The 12,295-nt window shown below is 42.3% G+C and overlaps 1 protein-coding gene across 1 annotated transcript in view; it reads right to left on the bottom strand.

Moving 5' to 3' along the window:
- CACHD1 (cache domain containing 1) overlaps nucleotides 1-12,295 on the bottom strand; it is a gene marked incomplete at both ends in the record, with an annotated part of 113,233 nt that overhangs the window by 15,620 nt on the left and 85,318 nt on the right. The window contains 8 exons of the mRNA XM_082002636.1: nucleotides 312-422; nucleotides 2,095-2,276; nucleotides 2,837-2,979; nucleotides 5,281-5,449; nucleotides 7,182-7,299; nucleotides 7,826-7,949; nucleotides 8,498-8,647; nucleotides 11,869-12,102. Of these exons, the coding sequence (XP_081858762.1) occupies nucleotides 312-422; nucleotides 2,095-2,276; nucleotides 2,837-2,979; nucleotides 5,281-5,449; nucleotides 7,182-7,299; nucleotides 7,826-7,949; nucleotides 8,498-8,647; nucleotides 11,869-12,102 (1,231 nt within the window). The remainder of the gene's footprint in view (nucleotides 1-311; nucleotides 423-2,094; nucleotides 2,277-2,836; nucleotides 2,980-5,280; nucleotides 5,450-7,181; nucleotides 7,300-7,825; nucleotides 7,950-8,497; nucleotides 8,648-11,868; nucleotides 12,103-12,295) is intronic.

The raw sequence follows: 12,295 nt of genomic DNA, 5'->3' as shown, positions 1-12,295 counted from the left end.
ATCTCACGTTCATCCAGGAGCACATTCTCACCGATCAGTTTTTTCTATATGCTGTTACCATTCATATATCAATAAAGCTACAGAATATAAACCTGTTCATATAACACGGATTTTTCACAGTTTTTCAATGTATTATTTCCACTGAATCTACACAAAGTTGTATTACATTTCATCAAAAGCATTTTAAAAACAGGTTTGGTTTTCAGTTCTTCGACACGTAGGAGTCGCTCAGCATACTCCTCTCCTACCCAAAGCACTTCTTGATAATTGAGAGTATTCTTGCTTGACACAAACCTCAAAACACAATTTACCTGGAAGAATGGACCGTGTGACTGATCGTAACGACGTAGCCTGCCCCTCCAACATCTAAGTAGGGACCAGTAAAGGTAATTAGTCCTGGATTAGCCACTGCATGCAAGTACCTAAGGGCAGCCGAAAGAAACACTCGTAATTAGTGAAAAACGGTCACTGTAAACTTTAAGACAACAGTATCCTTGATTTTGCAGAAACATAGACAAACACTGAATTCTGCACACTGTGAACAATGTGCTACCAAATTAAAGTTTCTTAATATTAAACAAGCACCTAAGCATGATTAGGACTCAGATCTAAAACAGACTTGCTCAATAAACTGTTCTCCAGTACATACAAGTGCATTAAAAAAGCTCAATTTACTTCCGCGTAGAATAGTTCAATGCCACTGTAGACATTTTCCCCCAGAACAAGGTATGACTTGGTGCCAGCAGAGTCTCAAACTCAGAGCAAACACTGGCTAAATTACTACGTTGCAAACACGGGAGAAAGGACATCCTATAGGCAGAATTCACACGTGAAAATCTGGAAAGATGGCAGAAAGCGATTACAAATTACCATCTCTTTTAAAACTTACTGTCAACATAAAATGAGCCACAATCATGTCAAATATCTTCTTACTGTCATCAGAAAGTTTATAAAACATTGCAACTGTTGGAAACACTTTTGTGTATGAAAAAGCTATTACTTTGCTTTGCAGTATACTAAGCCACGAGTCTGGACTGCACTGTGAAAAGTGACTGAATTCTACTTTATTACTAGTGCTTTGCTTGTAGCTTCTTTCCAAAACACCGCCATTTGGCTTTATATAAAAAACCCAAGACATTATGGCACCCTGCACCACGGTTTGAGAAAATCAGTGACGTGTAAAAGCAAAAAACCCACCAAACTCCTCACAAAAAGCAATAATTAAAATAATTTGAGAGCTTTTAAAATGGAGACGAGGGATCATAAAAGTGCATTCAGTTCATTTACAACATGAATGCACCTTGTTTATCTCACTACAAAAAAAAAGAGAGCAAAATTCCATCATCTGGTCTGTCAGCAAAAGCATAAATAACGACAAAAAGGAAGAAAAGCTGATCAGTAGCTATGGTAATGATATTTTTTGGGAAAATATGGGTCAGGAGAGCTACAGCGTGGCCAACGCCGGGAGCAATTCAGAGCCTTCCCGGTGCAGCTGGAGGGCTGGGACCCAGCGCTGGCTCCTGCCTTCCGCAGCGTCGCTGTGCGGCGGCACCTGGCTGGCTCCTTTCAACAACGCAGACACGGCAAAACGCACTCCAGAGCGCTCTCATCTCTCAGGCTCTCACTCGTAACGGACACAAATATTTCCCCAAATCAGATGCCAGTGCATAATTAATAGTGCACAGTCGAGCCAGCAAACTCCTACTGTAAATTAGCGATGAAACCCGCTGTAAACAAACAAAAAGACTGAAATATTAACAACCAAAAATGGCACAAGGAGCTGAAAACATTCCCGAATTAGCTAATCCCCTAAAGGGGATGCTCATTTTCTGAATATTTATATTCCCATCTGCCATAGCAGGGATATGAAACAGAAACTATCACTTAAAATAAAAAGGGTTGAAATTAGAACCAATAAAGGCTTTAACCAGCTGTATTTAAGCACTGAGCCTTTTACCCATGATGAAAACGTTTCTAGTTAAATAGTTTATAGCTGGCCATAAAAAAAACCAGCCTATGAAATCGATACCAGATATTTTCCTTATTGCCCTCCAAGATTAGCCAAAGCTTTGATAACAGGACCCTAAAACTCACCATTGTCTCCTGGTGGGATCAAATGCTTTGTCCATGAGGGAACCGGGGTAAATTCGGAGCACCCCATTGGGGGTTGCTATGTAACGGCGCACAATATAACTGTTCAGGCTACTCATTTCCATTTGTGTCATCCATTCATCTGTGACGTGACTGGTAGCCATTACTTCATTTCTGACAGAGAACTGCAAAACAAAGGCAGACCTAGCAGGGTTCCTCTAAGACTTGCCTGAAAAGATAATAAGCTGCTTGCGGGGTTTCCTAAAGAGCGATCGGAGATCATCTAAACTCAATTACTTGTTTAAAGTCTTCTCACACCAGACAGATCTGGCACATTCCAAGCAAAGGAAAAGCTTATTATAATGAAATATTGTTGTCGTTATCTCTGCGGCTTTTAGAGTTTGCTTTTTTACTTCACGTAAATATAAATACTTCTCCGCTTGCACACAAAATAGAAATTTCTCGTTTATATGCCTAAGAACACTAAGATATTTCTGCTGAGAATTTACTGCAGCTTTAACTTTTTCCTCTGTCTGGGGGAAGAAGCCCTCTCCCTCCTCTCTCCACTTCGAAGCCCACGGCCATCTCTCCAGGCAAGGGAGAGAACACTCCAAACCACCGCTCCATAACCCGACGAGCATCAAGAGATCAGCGTTTCAGGTACTCCCCTCCCGGGCGACGGTGCGGGATGGGAGGAAACCAGGCTCTCCAGCGCTGACACCACCGGTCAACAGCGAGGACGTACCTTAAGGCCAGGATTGGCAATCAGGCGCGTGTTGTCGCTGAGGTACGCTGTGTAATGCTCCACCATTCGCTTTGTCTCGGGCTGGCTGAGATGCTCATAAGGAGAAGAGAAGCTGCCCGCAGAGAGCATTACCGTAGGGCTTTCTAAAAATAGCAAAATACAAGAAAGTTAAGGACGATGAACTGCACGTATCGCACAGTAAACACATTTGTACCACGAAAGGGTATCTGACATGGTGTCCTAGCTGAGGACACGTGGAAGGAATTACACGGGCACACTCTTCACTCCTCTGCTTGTCAAGCTCCCCATCCAAACCAGAGCACTTACCAGCACAGCCTGCGCCGGCACTGACAGAACTTTATGTTGAACGTCAACTACCTTTCTTGCGTCAAAATATGGAAGTCACAAAGTTAGTCCACTTACTCTGATCTCCACGTGTTATTTGGCAGACTGTAGTGCCTTTGTTCTCGAAGCCTAAACAATTTTTGCATTACTACTTTTCGAAAGATTGCAGAAGCTGTTTTCCCTTAAGAAAAGATTTTGTGCTAAAGAAGAAGAAATTAATTACCCATGCTTAGGTTAAATACAGCAGGGGAAAACAAAAATGAGCACTTTCAGGTACAGATAATGAACAAATGGAGAATTACAAGCGCAGAAGAGGGAGCTTAGCAATAAAAGTGTAGCTGTCTGGGGTGATTTTCAGGACAGACTAGAAAGTAAAGTTTCATTGTGCAGAAACTGCAATATCAGGCAGCTTTTTCTTTTTAAAAAGAAAAACGATTATGATGATGCAGGGCTGAAGGTTGAGAAGAATGCCTTTTCTGAATATTTGACCCATGGAACCCGATTTCCCCAGTGTAATGATCTCCAGAGGAAAAGTTTCACTGGAGTATGTGAAGTGTTCTGCTTTTATTCACATTCCTCTCAAACACATCACCATACATCCAGCAACCATATGTACTGCAGTCATCACTTATGAACTTCTATTATAGTTGTTCATCTGCTTCCCAGACCAAATATTCTGATGTGATTGCATTTTGCTTTGCATGAAGTTTTTCCACTGTTCAGCTTAGTATTGCCTTTTTTTTTTTTTTGATATTTTCCATTTGTATCTTGTCTCTCTGGATATAAGATAATCAAGACTAGGCACCACATTAAAGAAAGAAAAAACCCTGTATTTTAAACAACTGGCAGAGCAATTTCCATAGGTTTGTCAAGTTCCTCCGTAACTCCTCCAGTCTAATCTCACTTAGCTATTTGTGGCACTGCAATATAGCTAAGAAAATATCACAACTGTGCTGCTAATCCACCATGAGACCTTCAAACCTTGCTACAAACAAAAGCACTTAATTCAGAACTTCTTATAATATAGCACAGATTTTAGCAAAAACCCCGATTCGTTTTAAACACGAAAGCTGGCAACTTATGATCCTTATATAAAAAACCCTCTATGCTGTTGGGATAGATTAATTTCTCTACCCTTTGCAGACACTAGAACTTATACTGCCGTGGAGACTCTCCCTCTTTCCAGTAATGTTTGAGCAACTACTGAAATTAGTCAGGTGGAGTAGAATCAGTTTAGCTATCAGAAGCAGGAACGCATCAGTAAAGCGAGAATTTTTAAGCAGGTAAGGAGGGTCTGGAAACCATCACACCACTGAAGTTCTCAGTTTCCCCCAACAGACTTAACTTCTGACTTCACATAGATCGATGGTATTAAATGCTTATGGCAGTGAGAAACTTGCAAAAATCCAAAATAAAAAGTAGTCCTACTTATGTTCACAGAATCACAGAATCACAGAATCACTAGGTTGGAAAGGACCTTTAAGATCATCAAGTCCAACCATTAATCCAGAACCACCATGTCCCCTAAACCATGTCCTGAAGCGCCACATCCACACGTTTTTTGAACACTTCCAGGGATGGCGACTCCACCACCTCCCTGGGCAGCCTGTTCCAATGCCTGACCACCCTCTCAGTGAAGAAATTTTTCCTAATATCCAATCTAAACCTCCCCTGGCGCAACTTGAGGCCATTTCCTCTTGTCCTATCACTAGTTACTTGGGAGAAGAGCTTATTTGTCAATAAGCTGCTTTACAGCCAAGAGAAGAGAACTTAGTTTTAAGCTTGGTGAGACGTCTCTCGCTCTCCCCACTCCACTTCCTGGGAACTCGATTGAGCAAGACGCACGGTGCATTTATCTGGCACGCTGATGCGCAGACCCACTGTGTTCATCCATGCAAGTGCTCGCCCCTGAGCAGAGTAGCTATGATCAATGAAGAGCTTTAAGAAGGCAACAGCTGATTAGAAAATCAGCCTTGGAAAGAAGAGCCTCTCAAGAGGAGAGTATTTTCAGAGTTTTGCAAGAAGAGCTTTACTTTTCGGCTGCCAGACTTACAGAAACATGCACAAGGTGGTCAAGATGAACTGCAAGAAAGCTTTACCTAAGGTAGCCAGCTGCTTGAAGTGCAGGCAGGCGTTCGGCTGGCCCAGCAGATCCAGGCGATGATACAGGAGCTTGCTGCTGGGGACAGTGTTGAGATTCTTCAGCTGTTTAACAGGTATTTCTGGCTGTATTACCACGACACACAGAATAAAGGACGTGTCCTGGACCTGAAAAACATGGGCAAGCCATCAAACAAAGAAAAATGTGGAGGTGTTACAGAACTTATTTTCTATTTAGCATTCATTCTCTTTTTTTAATTGCTCATCATGTCCAGTTCTGGAAGGCAGCACCACACTTCACCATGCTCCCAAGGATTACAATGCCCACTCTCTCTGAAAACAGACAACTCCTTTTCAAAGGAGCTAATATGGACTTGACCCTACACAAAACAGAGAGGAGGAGTGTGCAGATAAAACTTTCAAGCTGTACTGGTCTCCATGCAGGCTAGAGACTTGATGGCAGCAACTCAGTTCCATACAGCCACATTCCAGTCCGCAACTACCCTGTATGTATCGGAACCACTAAGTTGTACAGAAAAATACTTTCCCACAGTCTACGCACAAAGTAAAATTATTTAGTTTTCAGGAAAAAAAGATTGCATTAAGACCTTCATTTTGTTCCTCAATTTGCAATGATTTCTAACGCTATTTTGCGGATACTTTTGGAAGTGTCATTAACAGAGGAGAGGCTTCAGGTTCGCAGTTGATAAAAACCCACTGGTATTCCCATTATGAGAATACAGACAAATCAACTCTTGCAAATAAGATTTTATCATTACCGCTCTTGTGTGCTGCACGTGTCACATGCTTTACTGTTTTGTATATTTTAAGTATCCTATAGTACACCAGACTAGCAAAATCTGGAGTTGCCCAGCTGCTCTGCAAGGTTGTTTGGTATTATTTAATGTAGCATTACAACATTAGAAAATTAGCTCCAGACACCCTCCTATGTGCTGTTACACAACGACAGATTTAATCTATTAAAACTGCTCTGCTTAATCTTTTAGGTTGGATTTAACTTAATACTGTGAAATGATCCACAAATACCCTCCTAAGTTTGTTGGCACAAAAAAGTAGCCAATTATTTCTGGCATCAGCAAAATTCACCTCGATCGTATTTAACTTTACATTCCATTTTAATCCCTAGGTCATGATCAGTGTTCAGGTATGTTCAAAAGTTAAACCGAAGAAAGGAAGACAGCTGCTAGAAGCTCTCTTAAAGCTCTTTCCACTGGTAATACAGCCCGTTGCATACACATTGTACTCAGTTTCAATGAAAGCTTCGATATAACTGATGTTTGTAAGGAAAGCGTTAAATTACAGCAAACATCATTACTGGCTACTGATATAGTTCTGAAAAAAGATAGTACCACAATGAGAAGCCGACACTTTCCAAACTGTATTAATTAATGGACCGTCTTACTCTGCCCCAAACCTAACAATAGTATTAAGCAAAAGAATAACTTAATGCTAAACACTGCCTCAGCACTATATTCAAATGAGGTCTCTGGTAGGTATTTATGTGTCACCTGGCTTGCAGTATGACATCCAGACCAGTACAGATTTACTTCCATTGGGAAAGCACGAGTATAATCTCTATGTGACTATACATTACATATGTCTTTTGAAATGAATGCCTTCATGAAGAAAGAGCATACACGTATCCATACAGACACATCTCCGAAGATGACATGGTGACAAACCCGCAATAGTAATTTCATTGGTTCTTCACTGTAACAAAAAACCCTCCACATTCTGCAGTTTGCAGTAATTCAAACCTTTCATACATCAATATACAGCAATACTTCATGCTTCACTACATTCAACACATTGATGTACTCTTCAATATATGAACTTGCTCTACGCCATCCTCTGCAACAGTGTCACTTCAAGTCCTTACCATTTTCCAGGCATAGCTGACATTGTAGGCTTCTTTTCCAACTTCTCTCAGTTTGTTTACATGCCAAGACAGTGAGGAGTTCACAGGAACCGTAATTATCTGGCTGCCCAGGGGAATGCTATATTGGCAAATATAACATACAGCAATTTTATTAAACACTGAGAAAGCTCTTAAGCAAGCCCCATCTACTGCACATATATAAAAATATCGTAAGATATGAAGAGATCAACTGTTATCTGTCTTAGGTGAAGAAAATGTGTATGTATGCTGAAAATGCACTTGTGTACCACCACATTTTGAATTAAAACACATATTCAGGTAAGACACAAGTCTAAAGAAAAATCCAGACCAAATAGTGGAAAAATCTTCCTGACATGGAAGAGAGACATTGGAAAGAGTATCCCCCAGATCAGCTGTGGAAACCACTGCTTAGCACATCAAATGATAAAATGAAGAAAGCTGGAGGGAAAAACAAGCCAGAATTGTTCTGCATTTCAGGGAGAGGAGGAGAAAAAATAAACCCACATGAGTATCAAGATACTGTAGGAAAAGGAACTTTACCTTATATTCTCTTAAAACTCCTCTAGAAATATTTCTAGTGCCCAAGGGCTGCTACTGTTGGGACTTGCATCCCGATTCCTTACCTAAGGATGTTCTGGCGCACCAGCTCAAATTTAGGAATGTTCTCGTAATGGATAATATCTGTGTGAAGTGGTGGTTCAGACAGCAGGTAGGGCCTGGTAAGGGATGGGTGCATTAGAGTGTACCCTAAAAAACAAAGCCACAAAACAAGACATGGAATGCATTATAACAACTGAGTCCAGGATGAACAGCTATGGGAAAAAAATAGAATAAAGTAACGACACACAATGATTACAAAGGCTTAACAAAAGTGAACAAGCAGTATTATCATCAAAGAAGTTGCAAACTAAGAACTTGGGTAAGTTGCAAATGAAAGACAGCTCGAAGAACCAAGCAATAAAAAGAGGCTGGGATCAGAAGAAAAGAGCTGAACACACATATACACCAGTTTTGCCTTTTGCCCTACACATACAGGAGACCTCGGATGTTACACATGTAGAAAATCTCAACAGCAAGCAAGCATTTCCACATCAAAAATCCAGTACAGACATTTCAAATCATGAATCCACCTACAGTCTCCAGCAACTCTGACATAAAACTAACCAAACAACATGCAATTAATCTTTTAATAAAGATAAATAAAGACTGTTTAGATACATGAGGATTAAGAGTTTCCTCTTGATGGTTAATCATCTCAGTGGGACTAGAAGAGAATATATAAGCCAAAAAGTTACCTTTGTTATCAATGAGGAAAGTGTAGGAACCCAAGGAGTCTTGGTAATAGGTGACATCTTCCAAGATGTATGCAAGATTAACATCTACTCCAACAATTCCTAGCAGCAGGTTTCCAAAGTAACACGGTTTACTTACAGTCATTATCAGGCCTTAGAATGAGAGAAATAACAGAAAACCATCACCAATAATATCTAGTTAATTATTTTTAGAGGAAACGGATCATGCGCTTTATTATTTCAAAATGTTATACAGTTAAATATTATATAGTATTCCTTGCTGGAATATGAACAAAAATTGGCACACCTACAGGAAAGCTGAGCAGGTTATCTGTCATGTCTGGCTGTTTTTAGCCACTCTCCCTAATTAGTTACTGTCTATGTTTCTGATAGTGACCAAAGGTACATTTAATCGATTTATTAAAATAGACACCACAATTAATGTTTTGGGGTTAATGCCAGTCTACTAGTGGATGCCTTACAGATAAGAAATGCATTTGCATGAAAAGCCAAGATAGTACTTTGCTCCTTTAACGTCATTTAAGGCCATTTAAAAACAGGGGGAGGAGGGAGCAAGAGAATTTGTACCTGTAAAGCAACAACAGGGATGAATTATTGCTCATCTAATTGCATGTTCAGAACATTAAAACTCCTCTGCTTAACTAAACCCCAATATGGCCACTGCACTGGGAATCATACCCATAATTGCACAATGGTCTGAGACGCATTTTGTGAGGGAGGTGAGAACTCTCACTAATACCTTATTTCTCTTTCTACATCACTGCTATTTGGAAACTCAGTGACTCTTTTCCTTCAAGCCAATATAAAATTCATTTGCATGCATAAGCTTTTAAGTACACTTTGATATTTATGTAAGACAAACCTTCCCTATTGCACCATTTCTAATCCTTCTGTTTTTCATTTTCCATTATGCTTGGATATGGCTTTGTGAGAGAGTAATAATACAGCTTAACTACCGAGGTTAGGAAACGCAGAAAGCAGCAAGCATTCTGACTCAGAAGAGATTTGCTCAGGAATAGTCTTAGATCTGCTTTGGGACTCAACACACGAGGCAAATGTGCATCCTAAACTCACCAGCCCTTGAAAACGATTCAGCATAACCCTCAACTACTCCTACATACTACTCGAGATTACGAATATGCAAAGTCTTGAGTGAAGAAGTACAGAATTTGCTCAATTGTCGAAGCAATGTAAAATCACCGGTGTATTTCCTAGCATCACTGTGATGGTCACACCTCTTTACGGAGCACTGCAGCAGTACTAGAGAGACGTCAGGTGAGCTGCCCGAGAACTAACAGGGGTAAACCCTCAACTCCGACCTTCCAAGCGTGTACGCTGAGCTTTAGGAAGGGCACCAGATCCCAAAGGTAAAAGGAGCAGCAGCTCTGCAGCTTGGAACTGATGACGCTTAAGCAAGTATTAGCTGAGGCAGTGGGACCCAGGGCTGGGCGCGTGTCCAGCCGGGGGAGCTCTGCCAGCACCGTGGGAGCAGCCCAAGCCGGGCTCCCTACCTCCGGAACCTGCCCTCGGCACCAGCCCAAACAGGATCACCCTGTAGTGCGTGCTTACCCTGAGCACAAATGAAACCGTCTAATACCTGCGTTTCTTACACACGACATCTCACACACGTGCTGGCACACTCCCAGACCAAGTTGAACACACAGTTTTTGTTAACAGCATCTAATTTTAAGGTAAAAAGGGAAGATCCATGCACCTTCCTGCCACGACAGCATAAATTAACTGATGGAAGAACCAGACTGCAGACATCTGCTGCATTAAGATATGCTTCAGGATGCATCCATGGTCTATGGAAAGATTGTCACCACGCTCCCATTAAATTCAGTATATCCCTCAATTCAGACTGGCCGGGCCACCATCAGCCAGCTCAGGCTTCCTCTTCTGTCCGGTGCTGAGGGCAGACCAAGTGTGCTGAAGCTAAAGGAAGAGCTAAGGATAGCAAGCTTTGGACAATACTCAGGAATCTCTCTTTGTGCCATTTGCTAAGCCGGATGCCTTCTCCCTCTTTACATGGGTCTGACTGCCAGTGTCCAGCATCCCCACCTTTACAGCCCGGCAGCGGGCAACGGATGCTGAAGTAGTTGTGAAGAGCCACTGCTTGGGGTGCAAAGACAGAAAAAAGGGAACTCCAGCAGGAAGGACGACGCAAGTCACGTGCATGGCTCCACAGGAAAGGGAGGCTCAAACATTATTAACTTTTTCTCTCCTCCACTGTGGGGGCCTATGCAATCCCCCGAGTCTACCTGTAAGACCTCAAGACATACACAAGTACTGAAATAATGAACTCTGCAATGGTGCGGCATGGTCACGGCTGTCATTTCAACGTGACAAGATTGCTTCCCTCAAGTATGAAGAATTTCTCTCCACAAATTAAATTATGGATGCTGTATACATACACATAGAGAAGAACAAACTGCACCCTTGAGAACCCAATCTAAATCTATCTACTCCATGTCTCGGGGGTGTTGGTTGATGAGACGCTCAACATGACCTGGTAATGTGCGTTCACAGCCCAGAAGGCCAACCGTGTCCTGGGCTGCACCCAAAGCAGCGTGGCCAGCAGGGCGAGGGAGGGGATTCTACCCCTCCGCCCCGCTCTGGTGAGACCCGCCCTGCAGTGCCGCAGCCAGCTCTGGGGCCCCCAACGTAAGAAGGATGATGTGGACCTGTTGGAGCAGGTCCAGAGGAGGGCCGCGAAGATGATCGGAGGACTGGAGCACCTCTCCCATGAAGACAGGCTGAGAGAGTTGGGGTTGTTCAGCCTGGAGAAGAGAAGCTTCTGGGGGAGGCCTTATAGCTGCCTTCCAGTACCTGAAGGGGGCCTAAAAGAAAGCTGGAGAGAGACTTTTTACAAGTGCACGTAGTGATAGGACAAGGGGTAATGGCTTTAAACTGAAAGCGGGTGAATTTACATTAGATATAAGGAAGAAATTCTTCACTATGAGGGTGATGAGGCACTGGAATAGGTTGCCCAGAGAACCTGTGGGTGCCCCATCCCTGGAAGTGTTGGAAGGCCAGGTTGGATGGGGCTGTGAGCAACCTGGTCTAGCGGAAGGTGTCCTTGCCCATGGCAGGGGGGTTGGAACTAGATGATCTTTAAGGACCCTTCCAACCCAAACCATTCCATGATCCTATGCCTTATTACCACTTTTTTTCATAACCATATCTTCTGCAGATAAAAAGAACATACTGGCATGAAAGGCTAATTTTACGTTTGCCTTGGGAAGACACCTAAAAGCACCACCTTGTAAGACTACAGTGTATTTAGGAATATGTAAGCAAAAAGGAACCTGATCTCTTATGTTTTTATACCTAAATTCAGCGTAAGCACTTACCATCTCCCATTTCATCTGAGAAAGGCAGACTGAAGACTGCCTCATCGATCATTCGGTTGGGGAGGTTGGTATAGAATCGGCCAACTGTAGTTTCCAGGTTACTCAGCTGGTTTAGGACCATCATGCTTCCCTTGATCACAGGTAGGGCTGTTCGGTCCGGCACTCCGTACTTCACCGAGTTCTGCTCTGCCAGGTCTCGCAGAAAGGCCAGTTCCTTCAAACCTGTCACTCCCTCTGAGACAGGGACACAAGAAATAGAAGGAAGGAGATAGAAGAAGTTTACTTTCCATCAAGACTTGTGTATCTTACTCCAAAGTACTGTCAATAAAAGCAGAATGACACATACGCTACACTATAGGACTGAATATACTCTAGGCTTATTTAAGCGATAAAGTGCTGAAAGACTAGTATGGTTTTAGGAAAAGTA

The sequence above is a fragment of the Phaethon aethereus genome (assembly GCF_964289735.1).
Source record: "Phaethon aethereus genome assembly, chromosome: 8".
NCBI lineage: Eukaryota > Metazoa > Chordata > Aves > Phaethontiformes > Phaethontidae > Phaethon > Phaethon aethereus.
This window is presented reverse-complemented; position numbering and strand designations above follow the sequence as displayed.